The sequence below is a fragment of the Scyliorhinus torazame genome, chromosome 15 (assembly GCF_047496885.1).
Source record: "Scyliorhinus torazame isolate Kashiwa2021f chromosome 15, sScyTor2.1, whole genome shotgun sequence".
Taxonomy (NCBI): Eukaryota; Metazoa; Chordata; class Chondrichthyes; order Carcharhiniformes; family Scyliorhinidae; genus Scyliorhinus; species Scyliorhinus torazame.
Window position 1 is genome coordinate 169,373,693 of NC_092721.1, and position 23,193 is coordinate 169,396,885.

The window sequence follows — 23,193 nt, forward strand, 5'->3', positions numbered from 1 at the left end:
CTCTATAACATTCCGTGTGAGGAAAGTTTCCAATTTCCCTCCTGCTCTTCTGCCAATTATTTTGAATCAGTGATTTCTGATTACAATACCCACCTACTTGCTCGAGAAATAATTTCTCTCTACTTACTCTACCAGAATCCTCATAATTTTGAATATTTTTATTTGGTCTCTGGGACTTCGGTTTCCAGAATTTACTCACGCAAAATTAAAAACAAAAGTGTTCACATGACAATACATTGCTACATTTTGGAATAGCCAGCACAGAATGTGCACCAACGTTTTCCTTCGTGGCGAAACCCTAATCACATTCCTGTGTCAGGACAAGTGGCTCAATAATTGTGAGGATAGCATGGTAGCACTGTGGCTAGCACTGCTGCCTCACAGCACCAGGGTCCTGGGTTCGATTCCGGCCATGGGTGACTGTCTGTGTGGAGTTTGCACTTCCTCCCTGTGTCTGAGTGGGTTTCCTCCAGGTGCTCTGGTTTCCTCCCACAGTCCAAAGATATGCAGGTTAGATAAATTGGCCATGCTAAATTGTCCCTTAGTGCCCAAAGGGTTAGGTGGGGTGACAGGGATGGGGGGAGGTCAGGGCCTGGGTAGGGTGCTCATTCAGAGGGCTGGTGTGTACTCAATGGCCTTTTTCTGCACCATAGATGTTCTATGATTCAATGAATGTTTTCACAAGGCAGTATAGTACTCAACACTTAGCAAACATCTCCTCGAGAGTCACTGGTCAAAAATTGATTTTGTGAATTCCTTTTAATTCTAACCCCTCAACGGTATAGAGAACATCAGGCTAATTACGGTCGAAGTGGCACATAAAATATGTACTGGCTAGATGTTGAATAATTACTGTTAAGACAGTGGATCGTTACAGCTTTATGCAGTTGTTCATAAGATAGTGAACTCTCTAATGATGATGATAATGGCACAATCACTTCATATCGATCCCAAAATTGATGGGTATGAACACTGTGCAAGACCAAATTCACTCACTGTATACCAGGTGTTGCTATTGAACACTGAACTTCCTAGTTGTTCTAAATAGCTCTCCCCAGAAACTAAAACAAGTGGTCATCACAACGTTCTCAAAAAATAATATTCAAATCATATGGTTACGGTACTTAAATTAGATCTTTGGCTATTGGTCAGAGAGAAATTCACAACACATCATCTTGAATGGAAGTCAATGGTACAAAGTGGGCATCAATTGGAAAAGACAAGACGATTTTTCAGTTTGGCATTTACAATTAACTGTTTCATAAAGAAGTAACTTTTCTGTCCCTGCTTCAAAGCTTTCAATTGTCAAAAAGGAAAGAAGGATCGTATTATAGTAAACTATTTCAGATATGTGCTGTAGTTTTAAAACGTGTTTAAAATAGATAAAGCTGAGCTCTCGTAAAAATGTAACGATAACGAGCTTTTGCAAAGATACTTCACTGAAACAATTCGGATAAATGGACAAATTAACAATTAAAATGTCTTTGTATTTCTTTTTCAATATAGAATGTCACCCAGTCAAAAGTACTTCACTGTCTGTGACCCACTCGAGAAGTCCCAAGGTTGTGAAACACGATATATAAATTCAGATTCTTTCATTTATTTTCAACGCCAATGTGAACATTGTATGTCATTATTTTATACACATTTTTGGATAGAAGTACCCAGCCTGAATGGGTAGAGCTATGGTAACCAGCCTACAGTATATTCAGTTACACAAACGTTTATATCTGTACAATTATGTCATAAAAAGTAAAGATCTCTTGCTGTGCAGATTTGCTTCACCCAGTACCAACTCCCAATCTAAAGAAATAATTTCAGCTGATGTACACTTCATTTTCCTTCAGAATGTCTTCTTTTTCATGGAAATACTGGCGAAACCAATCAATATGTTCGATTTTTTGTTGTACAGTTAAGTACGGATTCTTAGATAATCCATTCACGACCAGCTCCATAAAATGGCGTATTGGTCCTTGATCTGGGAATCCATTCAAATGCTTCTCTATAAATATGTGTTCATGGAATTCCACACCCTCCTCTACTTCTAGTCCTGAAATATCACCATGAATTAAAAAAAGTTAGCTATTTGACACAAGCAAAAATTATTTGACACTCAAATTCATTTCTAACACTGAGGTGAGCACTTGCGTTTAAAAAAAACTTACCAGCCTCATTGTTCACAGGAAACTGTCTGAGTTTTCCTTCTTTTGTCCAGCGGATCATCTCTTCAAACCCATTTCGAGGTAATTGTTCAGTGACAGTTGCTATGTGATTGGCGAGTTCGATATCCCATAGCGATGGCAGAGACACTGTAAGAAATGTCATTTCATCAAATTGTTATACAGAGGCACCACACTCAAATGTGGAGATATTTAGCAATAAACGTCTACCTTTACTTTTACATTTTAACAGTTGTAACAGTATTTTGACAAATTGCAAGTCATTGTCTTTGATTTGTAGGATGACCTAGTAGGATTAGACTAGCAGGAGTTCTGTTCCTGTGCTACCAACAGAATGGATACACAGGCAAACTACGATATTCCTTCTGTTTGGTTTGGTTTGGTTGCCCCTGCCATAAATGTTTTTACTGGCTGTTCAAAGATAAATTGTATTCATAGTGTTTTTCTGTGACTTGGGACAGCCAGGATTGCAATTCATAAATATTGCAGCTTTCAAAAAACAGTTAAATCATCAATATTTAGAGAGAGAAGTACGGAGCTGGGTCAGAGGGGTTGATTCTCAGTGGGTCAGAATGGAGGAGAGTTTGTGCAGGGGGTTGGGGCTGAAGGCACTAGCAACAGCGCCGCTCCCGATAGTTCTGGGGAAATATTCAGGGAGTCCGGTAATAACAGCTTCATTGAAAATCTGGAGGCAGTTTCGCCAACACTTCGGGTTGGGTTTAGGGTCAAGGGAAATGCCGATTCGGGGGAACTACAGATTTGAGCCAGGGAGGTGGGATGGAAGTTTTCGGAAATGGGAAAAGAAGGGGATTAAGACGCTAAAAGATTTGTTTCTTCGGGGTCGGTTTGCAGGATTGAAGGAGCTGGAAGCGAAGTATGGGCTAGAGCAGGGAGAAGTGTTTAGGTACATGCAGGTTCGGGATTTTGTCAGGAAGGAGATACAGAGCTTCCCAGAGGAACCGGCCTCCACATTGCTGGAGGAGGTGTTGACGACAAGGGGACTGGAGAAGGGGGCAATGTCAGCGGTGTACGGAGCTATTTTGGAAGAGGATAAGGCACCACTGGAAGGGATCAAAACAAAGTGGGAGGAAGAGCTAGTAGAGGTTATAGAGGAGGGGGTTTGGTGTGAGGTGCTCCGGAGAGTGAATGCCTCCACCTCATGTGCGAGGTTGGGGCTGATACAGCTGAAGGTGGAATATAGAGCGCACCTCACGAGGGCGAGGATGAGCCGATTTTTTGAAGGAGTAGAGGATGTGTGTGAGCGTTGTGGGGGGTGGCCCGCGAATCACGTTCATATGTTTTGGTCCTGTCCAAAGCTAGGGGAGTACTGGAAGGAGGTGTTTAGGGTAACTGGACCCGGGTCCCCAGGAGGCCATATTCAGGGTGTCGGACCAGCCAGGGTTGGAAACGGGTGCGGAGGCAGATATCATAGCCTTCGCCTCGTTGATCGCCCGAAGGCGGATCCTGCTGGGATGGAGAGCAGCCTCTCCACCCAGTGCCCTGGGGTGGCGCGGGGACCTGTTGGAATACTTGACCCTTGAGAAGGTTAAGTTCAAACTGAGGGGAAGCTCGGAGGGGTTCTACAAGTCATGGGCACTATTTATTATGCACTTTCAAGAACTGGATAACATCGAACATTAGATGGGCGGGGGGGGGGGGGGGGGGGGGGGTAGATTAAGGGTGACTATGGGTAATCCTTGATTCCTTTTTGTCATTTGTTTATGTAAACATGCGGGCTGATGTTTGGGGATTGGTGGGCGGATGGGATCGTTGTTATTATGGGGATTGACATATCTTGCTGATTATTGTTTATTGTTGATGGGTGTAAATGCGGGAGAAAATGTGAAAAAGGAGAACAAAAATATATGTTTTTAAAAAAATATTCAGAGAGAGGAACAAAGCAAATCGGTTCCCTAATCATGAAGCAATCCAAGAGTAATCGGTTCCATAATATTGCCTGTCTTCAGTTCATACGCTGCTGAAACGATCATCTATTTTTTTTTTTTGCTTCCTGACTTGACAATTGCAATAAAAGCAAAATACGGTAGATGCTGGAAATCTGGTAAAAACACAAAATTCTGGAAAAACTCAATAGATCTGGCAACGTCTGTGGGGCGAGAAGCAGAGTTAATGTTTTGAGCCCACTTGACTCTTCTTCAGGAGCTACTGCAATGCTTTCCTAGTCAGCCTCTCAATGTCCACGCTCCGTAAATCTAACATTCTATCCTGCACTCTGCTACCCATATCCTCACTCACACTAAATTCTGTCCACCGTCAGCCCTCTGCTCCCTGGACTATTCTGTCTCCTGATCCATTAATGCTTTGATTTTTAAATTCTCAGTGTTGTGTTCAAATCCATCCACAATCTCATCCTTATGTACCTCTGTAGCTCCCTCTTGTCCCCACAACCCTCCAACTCTGCCTGTTTCTCCATAAGAATTTCATTTGGAAATGTTGGGGAACTAAGAACCCATGTTAGTCAGCAAAGGTAAAAGTGATGGGTGAATGGAACTTGGTGTGGGATAGTAAAAAGGCAGCGGAGCTTTGGACGAACCAGCTTACACGTGCAGAGGATGGATGGAATGTAGTTCGAGAGGGCTTTGGGATGGTCAGGTCTGTAGCTGACAAAGAGCTGATAGTTTCAACAACGAGTGAGTTGAGGCCAAGGCAGAGACCGGCAATATTACTGAGGAGGAGGTAGACACTCTGTGAGTGGGAAAATATGGAGTTAGAGACACAGCCCGAATGGATGAATAGGGTTGAAAACTGTTTGGTTTAATCTGAGACAGGGAAGAGGGTAAAATCATTGTCAAGGACACTATATTGCCTTCAGAAGGGAATAAACCCCCATTTACATTCTCTCAGTAACAAATAGAAATGGCAATTTTTACCCATCAAATTTAAAAGTTGCCACCTGCAGCTAGAAGAAATCTCCACTGTAAGTGGTGCTCAAATACCCACAGAAACTAAAAAATACTTATCTACCACATATCAACTATCCTTTAATTCTGAGTAACACATTAGCTATGGCATGAGGAATTGAAACAGAGATTCATGCAAACACATTAGGCCACCTCACTCATATCCCATTCATTTTTATAGACAGCATTACTCATGATGAACATGGAAGGCCATATACTTTGGATGCCATTGTTGCAAATTTAGTATGGTTACAGGTTAGCTGAGTTCTCCACTGACCATAAAGGTCAGAAATATAATATTCACACCACTGTATATAGAGAGCTTTCCTTCCTCCGCACGTCACCACCACAGACGATCAGAAACAAAGTTAGAAACAATGAAATCTTAAGCATACAGTGAGGCACAGAACTCTAAAATTAGTGTAGGATAAATCTAGACCATAAGCACCGAGCATATTGATGATAAAGATTTAACTGGGATAAGGAGGAGCAATTGAGAAATATTTTTTGCCGATGCTTAAACAATAGACAAGTCGAGCAGATGCATTTGTCTGAAAGTTCTGCCCTAGCAGCTAAGAATACGTTCATTGTGAACAGTTGAAGGGGAGTTGCAACACATTCAATAGTGACAACATGATTAGGCGCAAAGGAATGTGTGCTGGATGGCATCTCAACATTTAAAACTCAAATATTTCATTTTAAATAATAATCAAGCATTGCCAAAATAAATATGGAAGGTAGTCCAAGAAAAATATAACTAACCAGTTTCTGGCACATCATCTGATTCACTAGTGCGTACAGGAAAAATGTTTAACTTCTTCCCAGTATATAGCCCCTTCCTAAATAGAGAAAATAGAGAATGCTATCATGTTTTATTCCTTTGTAGACAAAAGGGATCCAGCAATGCTTCTATAAAAGCCACTATATGATGTTTATATGGATTCTTAAGAAAAATGTAGCTTGAGTACTTGTATAATGAAGTTCCCAGCGTACTGTCTTAGAAGCATGATACATGTCGTTTCTTAAGTATCCAATCTCTGGTAATTTGCCATTTTAGGTCGGCTACTCTTTTCAACTGCTCAAATGACAAAGGTTACAGGGAGAAAGAACTTGCATTTTTCGCCTTTCATATTCTTAATGAATCCCAAATTTCTGATTCTCAGGGTATCCCAGTGTTCTTCACCATCAATCAGGTAGTTTGAAGTGATGGTAGCACAGTGGTTCGCACTGTTGCTTCACAACACCAGGGACCCAGGTTCGATTCCCGGCTTGGGTCACTGTCTGTGCGGTGCCTGCACATTCTCCCCGTGTCTGCGTGAGTTTCCTCCGGGTGCTCCGGTTTCCTCCCACAAGTCCCGAACGACGTGCTTATTAGGTGAATTGGACATTCTGAATTCTCCCTCAAGTGTACCCGAACAGGCGCCATAATGTGGCGACTAGGGGATTTTCACAGTACCTTCATTGCAGTGTTAATGCAAGCCTATTTGTAACACTAATAAAGATTATTATTACAATGTAGGCATATGTAGATGCTACTTTAATGGTTTTGGTTGGGGATAAATGTTGGCCAAGACACCTGGAGAAGGTAGGCAACACTTTGGTTTAACAGCTTATTTGAAATACTGCTCTCCCAACAGTGCAGCACTCCCTCAGTACCGCAATGAAAAGCTACCTGAGATCATGTGCTCAAGGGTCTGGACCAAGTCTTAAACCCCAGACTTTCTGATTCAAAAGGTAAGCTGCTACCACTCGCCAAAGCAGCATGTAGAATTACTGTTTGTAATCTATCTGAAGTACTGCATTCTGGGGCGAAATTCTCCCCCAACGGCACGATGTCCGCCAACTGGCGCCAAAAACGGCGCCAATCAGACGGGCATCGCGCCGGCCCAAAGATGCGGAATGCTCCGCATCTTTGGGGGCTGAGCCCCAACATTGAGGGGCTAGGCTGGTGCCGGAGGGATTTCCGCCCCGCCAGCTGGCGGAAATGGCGTTTGGTGCCCCGCCAGCTGGCGCGGAAATGCGGCGCATGCGCGGGAGCGTCAGCGGCCGCCGACAGTTTCCCGCGCATGCGCAGTGGGGAGAGTCTCTTCCGCCTCCGCCATGGTGGAGGACGTGGCGGAGGCGGAAGGGAAAGAGTGCCCCCACGGCACAGGCCCGCCCGCGGATCGGTGGGCCCCGATCGCGGGCCAGGCCACCGTGGGGGCACCCCCCGGGGTCAGATCGCCCCGTGCCCCCCCCCAGGACCCCGGAGCCCGCCCACGCCGCCTGGTCCCGCCGAATACCAGCTTTGATTTACGCCGGCGGGACAGGCAATTTCTGGGCGGGACTTCGGCCCATCCGATTCCCGCCCCCGCCCAATCTCCGGTACCGGAGACTTCGGCGGGGGCGGGATTCACGGCGGCCAACGGCCATTCTCCGACCCGGCAGGGGGTCGGAGAATGACGCCCCAGGTTTGGGGGCACCCCAGGAAAGATACCAAAATACCAGGGATGAATGGGGATATTTATGAGGACAGGTTGTATAAATCTGGCTGGCAGGGATGATGGTTAGGTGGATTGACCGTGCTAAATTGCCCTTAGTGTCCAAAATTGCACGTAGTGTTGGGTGGGGTTGCTGGGTTAGGGTGGAGGTGTGGACCTTGGGTAGGTTGCTCTTTCCAAGAGCCGGTGCAGATTCGATGGGCCGAATGGCCTCCTTCTGCACTGTAAATTCTATGAATCTATGATCTAACCGACATGTTTAAAGCAATAAAAGTTTTTTCAATTGTTTCTTTCTTTTCCAAAAAATCCCTGCAGTGCAAAAGGAGGCGATTCAGTCCATCGAGTCTGCACCGACCCCCTGAAACAAGCACTCTACCTAGGTCCACTCCCCCCGCTCTATCCCCGTAACCCATGCATGGCCAATCCATCTAACCTGCATATCTTTGCACTGTGGGAGGAAACCAGAGCACCTGGAGGAAACCCATGCAGACATGGGGAGAATGTACAATCACCACACAGACGGTGGCACAGTGGTTAGCATTGCTGCTTCACAGCTCCAGGATCCCAGGTTCAGTTCCGGCCTCAGGTGATTATCTGTGTGGAGTTTGCACTTTCTCCCCGTATCTGTGTGGGTTTCCTCCGTGTGGTCCCGTTTCCTCACACTGTCCAAAGATGTGCAGGTTAGGTGGATTGGCCACGCTAAATTGCCCCTTAGTGTCCAAAAGGTGAGGTCGGGTTACTGGGTTACAGGTATAGGGTGGGCTTAAGTAGAATGCTCTTTCCAAGTGCCGGTGCAGATTCGACGGGGCCAATGGCCTCCTTCTGCACTGTAAATTCGATGATAATTATGATAACAGCCACCCAAGGCCGGAAACGAGCCCAGGTCCCAGGCACTGTGATTCAGCAATGCTAACCATGTGCCACTGCTGGATTCATTACAGTAGATAAAAGGAAACTAGGTCGTACAGGAGTGAAATCAGGAAGCATTGTTTCCACACTAAAGGAAGCAAAAATATGGAGTTCTTTTCCTGAAAGTTTTGCTGGGTCAATTAACAATTTTCAAGAGTGCGGTAAAGAGATATTTACTGGGTAAGGATATCAAGGGATATGAAACACAGGTAACTGGAGTTGAGATTACAAATTCAGCCATGATTTAACTGAATTGCAGACTCTTAAAACCATAGAGTTCCTACAGTGCAGGAGGCCATTCGACCCATCAGGTTTGCACCAACCCTCTGAAAGAGCATCCTACCCAGACTCACTCACCCGCCCTATCCCCATAATCCTACCTAACCTGCACATCTTTGGACACCAAGGGCCAATTTAGCATGGCCAATTCACCTAACCTGCAGTTTTGGACTGCAGGAGGAAACCGGAGCACCTGAGGGAAACCAACACAGACACGGGGAGGACGCGCAAACTCCACACAGTCACACAAGATCGGAATTGAACCCGGGTCCCTGGCACTGAGAGGCAGTGCTAACCACTGTGACACCATGCCACATCTCTATGTTCTATACATTAATTTCAATAGGGCAGCATTTCAGAGCGCTTTGGAGCATTGATTTGAAGCCATCCATCCTCAGAAGACTTTCTTTTACCAAATATGCAGCAGGACTAGTTGATGGTGTTTTTGCGTTCAGCAGTAAGAGTGATACTACTGTGAATTTGATAATAGTATGGTATTTAATTTTCATCTCATCCCTGTTCTGCGCATATCTCCCTGCATCCCATGCCACCTTATCCACAATCTCTCCTGGCTTATTTTCTGGAGATTAGAGAGAAAGGCGCTCTGTAAGATCATCGCCCCCAGACAAATATCCAAAATAGATGTTTGTAAGGTTTCTGGAAAAGCCGTTTCATTATTTCTTTTACACAAGTCATAAAAAAAGGAATACAAATAATTATATAGGAATCTGCAGGTAAGCTTGCAACTAACTTAAACAATGATTCCACTAGCACATAATCCTCTTTTAAAATCAAAAATAGGGGGGCGGCATGGTGACACAGTGGTTAGCACTGCTGCCTCACAGCGACAAGTACCCGGGTTTGAACAAAGAACAATACAGCACAAGAACAGGCCCTTCGGCCCTCCAAGCCTGTACAGGTCATGATACGAACCTTTGCCAAAACCCTCAGCACTTCCTTGTGCCGTATCCCTCTATACCCATCCTATCCATGTGTTTGTCAAGATGTCTTTTGGACGCCGTTAATGTATCTGCTTCCACAACCTCTCCTGGCAACGCATTCCAGGCACTCACCACCCGCTGTGTAAAAAACCCACATCGCACATCTCCTCTAAACTTTGCCCATGGACCTTAAACCTATGCCCCTAGTGACTGACCCCTCCACCCTGGGAAAGAGTGCCTGCCCATCCACTCTACCCATGCCCCTCATAATCTTGTAGACCTCTATCAGGTCACCCCTCAACCTCCGTCTTTCTAATGATGAAAACAGTCCGAGTCTATTCAGCCTCTCCACGGTCCCGGGTCACTGTCCGTGTGGAGTTTGTACTTTATCACTGCGTCTGCGTGAGTTTCACCCCCCCCACGACCCAAAGATGTGCAGCGTAGGTGGATTGGCCACACTAAATTGCCCCTTAATTGGAAAAAATATATTAAAAAATTAAATCAAAAACATTTTCCTCAACTATCTGCATCACATTCTGTTACATGTTTTACAAAAATCAACACATTACCTCTTCCTCATTGCAATAAATTCACTAGTGACACCTCGATCAGGAACATATCCTTGCCCATCTTCATCAAAGCGGATTTGATTAGTGGATCTTGACCCAGCCCGAGCCCCAGGACGCTTCCCAACCTTCATGTCCGCAATAATATCACTGAAATATCAACATAATTCAAACAAAATTTTTACACAATGTTTCAACAAATCCACAAAAGCTAGTACTACATTTGATTATTTCAGTCCTAAAGACTGCACTTAGAGTGCCTGGGTTTTACAAATGGAAATTATACAATTCTTGCAAGTAATTAACAAATAGGGTCAACAGAAACAGTTAAGCAGCTTTACTACTGATCCCAAGGAAATCAATTTACTATTTCCACAGAATTTACCTAATTCCAAGATTTGAACAAACAACAGAAAAACAAACAAACTGAACTGGTTGCTAGAATTCTGTTAAAAAACATGCAACGCCAAAGGGACTCTGCTCTCTAGATTAGGAGAATAATCTCTTGGTTTTATATAACAGTTCAAGGGAAAATAAATATGAGGGAAAGAGACAAGTCGAAAGCATCACGGGGTCTTTTTATAAAATTGTGATGATACATACAAGTGTCACAATGAAATGTATTGATATGCAACAGTAGTGTTTCTAAACAATTGTAAAATTGTGCCAAACATTTCTACATAAATACAGTGCACCTCTGTTGAACAGCTTGTTAACAAATTAAGCAACAAACAGTGAATGCAACCATTACAATTCCTTGTTGTAGAAAATTTGCTGTGCGTCTGATTACTGCTGCGCGTCAGATTACTGCTGCAAAGTCTCTCAAACAGCTGTACTGGGTTTGCTTCCTGGGAACTGATATTCAGAAGGTCCCATGTATTTCCTCTGGTTTTGCTTTTGCAGCTCAGTTGACACTATGGTGCTTAATTTATTTTTAACAATTCTTCTTTCAGGTGAGATGTTAAACAAAGACCCGGTCTGCCCTCTCAGATGGATTTACAAGATCCCATAGCATTATTTTCAAGAACAGAAGGGTGTCCTAACTAATATTTATCCCTCAATCTACAAAACAGATCATCTGGTAGTTGTCGCATTGCTGTTTGTGGGAGCTTGCTGTATGAAAACTGGTGGCTTGTTTCCTAAATCATGCGGTACATAAAATTATTATATTTTGGGACTGTAGCTTTAAACGTCAGAAAAAGTATGAAGCGGTCATGTGACCCAAGTCTGCCCAGCAATATGTCTGGGTGGTCCAATTTTTAGAGATCAAAGGAGGGCTTAGGAAGAAGGTGCAGAGTAATTACTCTTTGAGACATGACATCAGTGGACCCAGAGTCTCCCAAAGCCAGGGAAAGGTGTTAAAGCTATCGATTGTAAACAGTGGTGCTGAAGACTGTCTACTTACTTTCAAGGTGAAAGAAAGTTGGGATCAAAGATAGCAAATTAACATTTCTCCCTGCCTGCAAGGTTAGTGTGCTTCACATTGCCATGGGGAAGAGGACACAAGAAGCCATTTTTGAGATCAGGCTACAGGCTTCCTACAAATCAATGAATATCATAAACAGACAGAAGAGTTTTGTGCAGTCAGCAGCGAGAAAAAGCTAATGCAAAAACAAAATATGTAGATGTTGCAAATCTGAAATAAGACCAAAAATGCTGGGGTAAAGAAAATTAGCTGGGCAGCATCTGTGGAGAGAAACAGAATTGTTTCAGGTCTATGATTTTTCATCAGAGAAAAGGCTGCTTCAAGCTGTGAGCTGGATGTGGTCTAGTCTATGAGGCGTATCCTGCAGCATTCCACGGATTCCAGGAGATTTGTTCTGGCATGTCCAAAGGGAAGAAGAATCACTGGAACAGGCTTCACTGCTGCAGGTAGATTGAAGAAACTCTCCGAAAGTAGAGGAAAATCTGGAGTCGGTCACTTGAAGTTGCTACTCAGCGAGAAAGGGATATAGAAACCTACTTGAAGCTGATAATAACTGGATTGTTTGCTTAAAAAGTCTGTAATTCATTGGAGAGTGTAATGGGTGATTTGCATACAAGAAGAATGCTACTTTCTGTAGTTCAAGTGTAAGTTGCCTCCAAAACGAAAATTGTGTCTAGTTAATGGTGTTTTTCAGTCATTTGTTACAGTAAAGGTTTTAAAACGTGAAATCTTGTTAGCCATTCTTTCAGCTATTAACAGAAAGATTGAATCTCTTTTTAGAAGCTATCAGTTTCCACAGAGATAATAACAATTACAACAGAGACCACACTTCCAAATATAATCCCTACCACCTAGATGGACAAGGGCAGCAGATTCATGGGAACACCACCACCTACAAGTTCCCTTCAACCACACCATCCTGATTTGGAACCAGGAACGAGGAATCCCACCTCGGCGATTCTCCGGTCCGCGATGGGCCGAAGTCCCGCCACGGTCAACCCACGCCTGCCAGCGTGGATTGAACCACCTTTGGGATGGCGGGACACGGTGGCGCGGGCGGGCTCCGGGGTCCTTGGGGGCGGCGCGGGGCGATATGGCCCCGGGGGGTGCCCCCACGGTGGCCTGGCCCGCGATCAGGGCCCACCGATCCGTGGGCGGGTCTGTGCCGTGGGGGCACTCTTTTCCTTCCGCCTTCGCCATGGTCTCCACCATGGCGGAGGCGGAAGAGACCCTCTCCACTGCGCATGCGCGGGGATGCCGTGAACGGCTGCTGACGCTCCCGCGCCGCCCGGCAAAGTCATTTCCGCGCCAGCTGGTGGGGCACCAAAGGCCTTTCCCGCCAGCTGGCGGGGCGGAAATCAGTCCGGCGCGGGCCTAGCCCCTCAAGGTGAGGGCTCGGCCCCTCAAGATGCGGAGGCTTCCGCACCTTTGGGGCGGCGCAATGCCGGACTGATTCGCGTCGCTTTTGGCACCGGTCGGCGGACATCGCGCCGATATCGGAGTATCCCGTCCCTGATCACCATTCCTTCTCTGTGACAATGTCAAAATCCTGGAACTCCCTTCCTAACAGCATTATCAGTGAACCTATACCACACAGCTGCAACCGTTCAACATGATCAGCCACCAGCACTTTCTCAAGGACAAGTAGGGATAGGCAATAAATGCTGGTCTGGCCAGTGATGTCCACACCCTGTGAAAGAATAAAAGTACTTCATTGGCTGTAAGGCACTTTTGAACATTCTATGGTCTCGAAAGGTGCTACATAAACGCAAGTCTTTTTTTCCCAATCAATAAAAGCGGAAAATATGTACTATACTGAAACTGTAAAATAGCACAGTTGGCAAAAGGTTTGTCAGCACTTAATTTTGAGTGGATATTCCTTCATTCAGCTGTTAATCCTTAACACTGCTGGATTATCATAGGTTGTCAATAGGTCAATAACAATTCCACATGCAGATTAACCAGCTAGTCACAAAAATCATAGAATCCTTACTGTGCAGAAGGCCCCTCAGGCCATCGAGTCTGCACTGGCTCTCCAAAAGGGCATTCTACTTAGTCCCACTCCCTGCCTATCCCTGTAACCGTGCACATTCTTTCTTTTATGATAGAAATCAAATTCCCTTTTGAATACTTCGACTGAACCTGCCTCCACCACCAGTCAGGAATTTTGTTCAAAACTCCAACCATTCTCAGGGTGAAAAGTAATTTTCTCACATCACTTTAACTCCATTTGCCAACTATTTTGAATCTGTCTCCTCTAAGTCTTGATGCTCTCTCTCACTCTCTCTCTCTCTCTCTCTCTAGAGAGAGAGAGAGAGAGAGAGAAGTTTCTCATCATTTACCCTGTCCATATCCCTCAAGATCTTGAATACCTCTATCAACTCTCCTCTCAGTCTTTGTTTCTCCAAGGAAAACAGTCCCATCCTCTCAAATCTATCCTTATATAGTCTTCATCCCTGGAATCATTTAGTCTTTATCCCTGGAATCATTTTTGTGAATCTCCTCGGTACTCTCTCCAATGCCTTCACACCTTTCCTCAAGTATGGAAACCAGAACTGGACACAGTACTCCAGATGAAGCCTAGTTAATGCCTTATACAAGTTCAACATGACCTCCTTATCCTTGTACTCAATGTCCCGATTAATGAAACCTAATCCACTATATAGTTTATTAACTGCTCTCTCAACATGCCCTGCCACCTTCAATGACTTTATGTACATATACACCGAGGTCCTCTGTTCCTGCACCTCTTCAGATTTTCTCCCTTAATGTAGTACTGTCTCTCCATAAATAATAATTTCCTAAAGATGTTGAAATATTTTGAACATTTGGAATGTTTACCTAATTGAAGGCTAACTGCATCCTAATAGGAGCTGTTATCCAATTGCTTTCAAGAAATAAAATGATTTTAAAAGTTAATGTTTATGGGAGCCAACCCCATGATCTATTCATTAGTGGCAGTACTGGAGTGTTCTTGTAGAGGAACAAGAGTGGAAAACGTTGATTCCACTGTCAGCCTTGGTTCTGTTGGCTCAGACCTCAGTCAGAAGGTTGTGGGTTCAAGCCCTACACAAGGTCTTTATATTCTCTGTGGCTGGCCCACGTTGCAGGACTGAGGGAAGCACTGCACTCTCAGAGGTATAATCTTTTTGGACGAGATATTAAATGGGCATTCCATTTTACTTCTCAGATGGCGGTGAAAGATCCCATGGTATTGATCAAGTAAGAGTAAGAGAGGTCTCCCAGTGTATTGTACAACATTTAGTTGCTCCACTGACACAATTTAACCATCATGATTTGTGGAATCTTGCTGTGGAAAACTGGCCACTGCCTTTCCCTACATTAGAACAGAGTATATATTTTAAAAGTAATCTATTGGCTGGGAAGCGCTTTGGATTATCCAAAGTTCTTAAAAGGTGCTACATAAATGCATTTTTTTCCTTCATTTTTCTTTATGATCACAAGAGATCAGAAAGTCTAGGAGAGTACTGTTTGTTCAAAATACCTGCATTTCATAGAAGAAAATATTGTCCTCCTTTGATTTTCAATTGGCTTTTATCTAAACAAAGGCATGACTTTTAAAGAACAGGAAACAGCCAAAGTGATAGTTAACGGCAGAGTTGTAACCTTGAACCATTTCAAGAGCTCGCAAACCCTGGGAACTATCCACATGCCGGAAAATCTGAAGCCCCAGCCACTAATGTTGTTTCCCAGGGTTCTATCGTTCTACACAGGCTCACAGACCAGACTGAAATCCCAGGTCATTGCTGTTGCTACTTATTATAGAATCTCTCTAGTGTGTGCTCCTTTACTGATTCATTGTATTGATCCAACAAGAATGATCCAACAAGAAAGAGATCCTTTTGGAAATAAAAAGTTAAATTCAATTCAGGGCGTGATTTTTTTCAATGAAAGAGAAAGGTTAACAAAAAACACTCACTGAACTTTTCTTCCATGTTACATAGAAATATCTAGCAGTTACAACATAGAAACAGGTGATACACAGCCCACGCAGCATGTCAATAAACTGCATCACATCATGGACCTTAAGAGTGCCTGTAAGGATGAGATCACTACTGGAAATTGCTGCTAGATGAAAGTTTGATTTATAATTTTAAAATGTATTTTTCATTATCTTTCATCGTGTAATAGAGTGCAAAATATCACGGCAATAAAAGAATAGCTCTCTGAACATAGGTTTTTTTTTCCAGGAAGAACTAATAGAATACCAGAGGCTGCTTTTGGATGCACTGACCTCCGGGGGATGGGGGACTCTGCTCTTTTAGAGGCCTTTCAGGTCAGATGTACTAATGTACTCTGTTGCATCATACTAATGATGTGGAGATGCCGGTGTTGGACTGGGTTGAGCACAGTAAGAAGTCTTACAACACCAGGTTAAAGTCCAACAGGTTTGTTTCGATGTCACTAGCTTTCGGAGCGCTGCTCTCTGAGGAAGGAGCAGCACTCCGAAAGCTAGTGACATCGAAACAAACCTGTTGGACTTTAACCTGGTGTTGTAAGACTTCTTACTGTGCATCATATTAAGACACTGCAATCTGGCTTGACTAGGATTAGCAATCTCGTTGTTGTTTTTGAGCGTACTACTGGTGACAGATGGTCAAATGAATCAGGTCATAGCATTACATCGTGAAGGGCTCATAACAGATCTTCAACTAAACCATCAGTAACGACCGGGAGATTGTGTCCAGGGTGCATCAAATTAAGACTCTAAAACAAAGTAACCCAAATCACTTTAAGTAAAGCTAACGGCAGCTAGTTGTTTTGCGTAGCTTTGCACTAGTTCTAATTAATTTTGTCTTCAAATCATCACATCTTGCTCTGGTTTTAGTGAAAATCAGCACTGAATTCTACACCTGTTTAAACAAACTTGACCATTCTGTCACATTGAAGCAAACTTTGATTCAAGTGATTGACAGCTCGCATGAGTGATTACTGCACCCGATCTAAAAGTTACAATTATGCAATATTTATTTATCATGATATTTCAGAGTTTATCACAGATCTTTGACTTTTGCTAAGAAATTGGAGTTACTCAAGTTACTACCTGCTTGCAATAAGTCATATTTGGCACAATTGAGTCAAGTAATAAATATCTAAAATTCATGAAAAAATCATTTCGGTGCTGACACCCATTTTCTCTGTAGGCTACAGAATGCTTATACACAGAGTGCACCACCTTATTGTTTGTAGCTAGAGCAACTGATAGTTTAAAAGAAAAACAATTATAATTCAGCCTTTAGGGAAACAAACAGCAAAAAAAGTCTGAAAATGTCAGAGTTGCTACAAGGTACAAATCATGCCAAGAGATATTGTAACATTTCATTTTAACAAAGTATCTCATTCTCTGTAAACAATATAATATATACATTATACCTTGGCAACCGATCAGCTTCTCTCAAACTTTCATTTTTTTAAATCATCTAGGGCAATCACTATTCACGAAATAAAATTGCTAAACTTCAACAAACCTAAATATTTCATAAATGGAAATATTCTTCATTTTTTCAAATCTCAAACTCTCATGTCCCTCTGGACACAGCCTGGACTATTGAAAGAAGAGGCAACCATCAAAATGTCTCCTCTTGTCAATCGGACATACAAGTTGCCACAGAGATAGGATGGGCCAATCTGATCTTCCATCGTAGCTTCTGTTACTACCCTACCCAAGACCATAAGACATAGGAGCAGAATTAGATAATTTGGCCCTTCGAGTCTGCTCTTCCATTCAATCATGGTTGATATGTTTCTCATTCCAATTCTCCTGACTTCTCCCCATAACCCCTGAACCCCTTATTAATCAAAAACCTATCTATCGTTGTCTTAAAAAACACTCTCCACAGCCTTCTACGGCAATGAGTTCCACATATTCACTACCCTCTGGCTGAAGAAATTCTTCCTCATCTCAGTTTTAAAGGATCGTCCTTTCAGTCTGAGGCTGTGCCCTTGGGTTCTAGTTTTTCCTACGAGTGGAAACATCCTCTCCACGTTCACTCTATCTAGGCCTCTCAGTATTCTGTAAGTTTCAATGAGATCCCCCTCATCCTTCTAAACCCCATTGAGTGCCCACCCAGAGTGCTCAACCGCTCCTCATATGACAGTATAGATCAGAGTGGACAAAATGGAGGAATCAAACCTATGTTCTCTCAAACACTGACCATTCATGTTTCATCATGTTACGCAGTCAGACTCTGGGGAATAAATTGGAAAGATACTGAAAACAGATACAAGGATTACGAGGCACGATTAGCCCATGGCCACTGATCGAAATGCAAACAGCGCGTCACATTTGTGTTGTCTGCTCATTCTCCAAATTTCCGAGGGCAGCACGGTAGCATTGTGGATAGCACAATTGCTTCACAGCTCCAGGGTCCCAGGTTCGATTCCGGCTTGGGTCACTGTCTGTGCGGAGTCTGCACATCCTCCCCGTGTGTGCGTGGGTTTCCTCCGGGTGCTCCGGTTTCCTCCCACAGTCCAAAGATGTGCAGGTTAGGTGGATTGGCCATGATAAATTGCCCTTAGTGTCCAAAATTGCCCTTAGTGTTGGGTGGGGTTACTGGGTTATGGGGATAGGGTGGAGGTGTGGACCTTGGGGAGGGTGCTCTTTCCAAGAGCCGGTGCAGACTCAATGGGCCGAATGGCCTCCTTCTGCACTGTAAATTCTATGAAAACTGCACTGCTCATTGGCTTCATGCAGAGGACCAATAATCCTATTTTATTTTGCTGCACTAAACCTTTGCTTGCACCTCCTAAAGGGGAGGTACAATGGGGCTGGGGCAGATGGTGGGAGCAAGAAGTGAATCTGTCCCAGGAATGACGCTTTATGGGAGGGAACAGATTCCAAGCTTTCAGATACTACATTGGTGGACTTGGTGGCAGAGGTGGAAAAAAGGAATCCTGAATCGGCAGGAAGCCCTCCAAACACATGATCAAAAGGCAGTTGTTAAGTGCAATAATCATATGTTGAGGAAAGAATGAGCCTGAAGCCAGTCTGTACCTTGAGATGGGTTTCTTTCCAAGCCTGCATAGTAAAGACATACTCTTCCAAATACTTCCCCAATTGGGGACGACTGCTCTTGTTTCCGACTTAAAGCATGTACTCTGTTGCAGTACAACACCAACAGCAGTGAGCAGATAGCTTGGGAGGCCCTGAGGACCTGGGTGCAGTCTCAAGAAGTTCACTTGAGCAGTGCTCAAGGTCAGCGAATGTATCCTCAAATACCATATCCCTACAACTGTGCCAGCAGCCTCAGCCACTGCTCAAATCACCATATCCTCAACACTCACCATTAACAATCAGGATTCGTCAGTGCTGACTCAAGGTGCCAAGGGTCTGGGTTTGATCCCGGCCTCGGGTCAGTGTCCATAATCCCCATGTCTGTTTTGGTCTCACCCCTACAACCAAATAAATGTGCAGGCTAGGTGGATTGGCCACGCTAAATTGCCCCTTGTAGCCATCTAAGATGGCCAGCTGCAAAGGACCATGGGAATTATGGCCAATCCAGGATTCAGACAGGTACAGAGCCTATGTGTATTTGAAACACAGGTAACTAGACCAGATCGAAACCCCCCGCTCGTTTGCATTTTATGGCCCATTTTCCCAGGACAATACGACTCCAATCAAGAAACCGGTACAGCCACAGACTGATCGACGCCACTCACTTTACTCAGAGAGCCCAGCTGCCAAGGTCAATGACCGCTAAGGACCCGCCCAGCTACCAAGGTACCTGCCCCTTTATTGGCCAAAATCGAAGACAGTGACCTATTCGGTGCAAGGTTAAGGACCGCCCCAAAGAGCGTGAAATCCCAGAGGGATAAAAGAGGACACAGCCATGTGTTCTGTCTCTTTTGGATCCGGCCTGTGCTAGCCAACTCTAGCAGGGACAGCCAGCGAGGTTCAAGACCAAGGATCGCTACCTGACGGATGAGCCCTGCAGAGACAGAGCCACTTTCTTCGAACCAGCCAAGTGAAATCCAGATAAAGGCCGTATCCATTTGCACAGTGCCGGTCGCCCTGAAGTTAAGTCTAGGTCATTAGAGCTGATAGGTGTAGTTTAACTCGTAGTAGATCTTGGGCGGGAATCTCCCCTACCCGGCAGGGTGGGGGGTTCCGTCGTGATGGAGTGGCGGGAACCACTCTGGCGTCGGGCCGCCCCAAAGGTGCGGACATCTCCGCACCTTTAGGGGCCAAGCCCTCACCTTGAGGGGCTAGGCCCGTGCCGGAGTGGTTGGCGCTCCGCTGGCTGGCGTGGGCGGCCTTTGGCGCCACGCCAGCCGGGGCTGAAAGGTCTTCGCCGGTCAGCGGAAGTCCGCACATACGCAGGGGTGCAGGTCTCTTCCGCCTCTGCCATGGTGAAGACCATGGCGAAGGCGGAAGAAAAAGAGTGCCCCCACAGCGCAGGCCCGCCCGCCGATCGGTGGGCCCCGATCGCAGGCCAGGCAACCACGGGGGCACCCCCCAGGGTCCGATCGCCACGCGCCCCCCCCAGGACACCAGCCCGCCCGCGCTGCCTGCTCCCGCCGGTAAGGTAGGTGGTTTAATCCACGCCGGCGGGAGAGGGTTGACAGCGGTGGGACTTCGGCCCATCGCGGGGCGGATAATCGCCGGGGGTGGGGGGTGGTGGGGCCGACCGCGTTTCCCGCCCCCGCCGAATCTCTGGTGGCGGAGAATTCGTAACAACAGTTAACAACAAAGAAAAGTACAGCACAGGAACAGACCCGTCAGCCCTCCAAGCCTGTGCCGACCATGCAGCCCATCTAAACTAAAATCGTCTACCCTTCTGGGGTCTGTATCCCTCTATTCCCATGCTATTCATGTATTTGTCATGATGCCCCTTAAACATCACTATCGTCCCTGCTGCCACCACCTCCTCCGGCAGCGAGTTCCAGGCACCCACTACCCTCTGTGTAAAAAACTTGCCTCGCACATCTCCTCTAAACCTTGCCCCTCGCACCTTAAACCTATGCCCTCTAGTAATTGACCCCTCTACCCTGGGAAATAGTCTCTGACTATCCACTCTGTCTATGCCCCTCAGAATTTTGTAGACCTCTATCAGGTCGCCCCTCAACCTTCTTCGTTCCAGTGAGAACAAACCAAGTTTATTCAATCTCTCCTCATAGCTAATGCCCTCCATACCATGCAACATCCTGGTAAATCTCTTCTGCACCCTTTCTTAAGTCTCTACATCCTTCTGGTAGTGTGGCGACCAAAATTAAACACTATACTCCAAGTGTGGCCTAACTAAGATTCTATACAGCTGCAACGACTTGCCAATTTCTATACTCAATGCCCCGGCCAATGAAGGCAAGCATGCCGTTTGCCTTCTTGACTACCTCCTCCACCTGTGTTGCCCCTTTCAGTGACCTGTGGACCTGTACACCAAGATCTCTCTGACTGTCAATACTCTTGAGGGTTCTACCATTCATTGTATGTTCCCTACCTGTATTAGACCTTCCAAAATGCATTACCTCACATTTATCCGAATTAAACTCCATCTGCCATCTCGCTGCCCAAGTCTCCAAACGATCTAAATCCTGCTGTATCCTCTGACAGTCCTCATCGCTATCCGCAATTCCACCAACCTTTGTGTCGTCCGCAAACTTACTCATCAGACCAGTTACATTTTCCTCCAAATCATTTATATATACCACGAACAGCAACGGTCCTAGCACTGATCCCTGCGGAACACCACTAATCACAGCCCTCCAATCCAAAAAGCACGCTTCCATTGCTACTCTCTGCCTTCTATGACCTAGCCAGTTCTGTATCCATCTTGCCAGCTCATCCCTGATCCTACGAGATTTCACCTTTTGTACTAGTCTACTATGAGGGACCTTGTCAAAGGCCTTACTGAAGTCCATATAGACATCCACTGCCCTACCTGCATCAATCATCTTTGTGACCTCTTCAAAAAACTCTATCAAGTTAGTGAGACATGAACTCCCCTTCACAAAACCATGCTGACTCTCACTAATACAACCCCTTGCTTCCAAATAGGAGTAGATCCTGTCTCGAAGAATTCCCTCCAGCAATTTCCCTACCACTAACGTAAGGCGCACCGGCCTGTAGTTCCTGGATTATCCTTGCTACCCTTCTTAAACAAAGCAACAACATTGGCTATTCTCCAGTCCTCCGGGACATCACCTGAATGCAGTGAGTATCCAAAGATTTCTGTCAAGGCCTCAGTAATTTCCTCTCTTGCCTCCTTCAGTATTCTGGGGTAGATCCTATCAGGTCCTGGGGACTTATCCACCTTAATATTTTTCAAGACGCCCAACACTTCGTCTTTTTGGATCTCAATGTGACCCAGGCTATCTGCACACCCTTCGCCAGACTCAAAATTCAAAGAGAGCGATAGAAATCCAGTTCCACTCACAAATTCCAACCAGTTCAAATTCTGGTCTTGGGTGTGACTGAATTATATGATTTCCCACACAGAAAGAAGAATTTGTTTTCATATAAAACGGGAAGCCAGAGGTCACACTACCTTACAGCTAATTTAAGATTGTATACTTAAGAGAAACCTGAAGCAGGACAGATGTTCATCCTCTCTTCCAGCAGTAATGTCTGTGTGCGTGTGGGTGTGTGTGTGTGTGTGTGTGTGGGTGGGGGGATAATTAAAATAAGCCTTTAAATGTAGCAAAAACTACACTCTCCATTTTTAAGTTACATAGCTCGGCCCATCTGACAAAAGCAATGCCACGGACACTAACTTACCCAATACTGCTGGTATCTCCGTTTTTCTGGGCTCCAGTTTCCGACTCGTGCTTCCTGAGCTGTTTAAGCAGTTCTGACTCAATCTGTCTCTTATTGTAGGGCATGGAGGATGCAACAGCTGAAGCTGCTGCAACAAGGTCTGGATTTAATATCTCCTTGCTAACAAAAATGAAAAAGAAACAGTCCAAAGAAAAGTTGATTAATAATGATTAGCTTTTGGGAAAGACAAGAAAAATACAACATTACTCCTTTACTCCTCTTGCCTGGAAATATTCGATTCCTGATCTCATGTCGGGCAGCAGTCAAAGTACTACATTTAACCTCACCATCCCAATATGGGAAGGAGCATCAGCCAAGATTCCTGCCTCCTTACTGATCGTTATCCAGTCATCTTTGTGGAAAGGGCACAAGCAAATGTCATGGATGCAGAAGATTAGGCATGGCTGAGACATCCACAATTGTTGTTAGCCTGCCAACGTTTGGCTCATGGTTACAGTCAGCGAGGTGCCGTAACAATGACTGCAGTTTCAATTGCAATGCAACACCAATGTATTACACTTTTCCCAAAGATAAATTTGGCACATGAATAGATTTTGCTCCATCACTTTCCTCCCAATTTTGCTGACTGAAACTGCAGATTATAATCATTCCGACACCTAATTATAGATATACATGCAGAAGTTTTAAGATAGTTTAAGATATTATGGCTTCAGCAATCTCCACGCCTAATGTCAACCTATTCACCTCACCTCACAA

The 23,193-nt window shown here is 44.8% G+C and overlaps 1 protein-coding gene across 1 annotated transcript in view; it reads right to left on the reverse strand.

Moving 5' to 3' along the window:
- Positions 1-1,580: 1,580 nt before the first annotated feature.
- The window catches only part of mrps31 (mitochondrial ribosomal protein S31), a 38,761-nt gene continuing 17,148 nt past the window's right edge, over positions 1,581-23,193 (reverse strand). The window contains exons 3-7 of the mRNA XM_072477072.1: positions 22,438-22,596; positions 10,280-10,426; positions 5,864-5,940; positions 2,166-2,309; positions 1,581-2,050 (exon numbers count right to left, since the gene is read on the reverse strand). Of these exons, the coding sequence (XP_072333173.1) occupies positions 1,818-2,050; positions 2,166-2,309; positions 5,864-5,940; positions 10,280-10,426; positions 22,438-22,596 (760 nt within the window). The 3' untranslated portion in view covers positions 1,581-1,817. The remainder of the gene's footprint in view (positions 2,051-2,165; positions 2,310-5,863; positions 5,941-10,279; positions 10,427-22,437; positions 22,597-23,193) is intronic.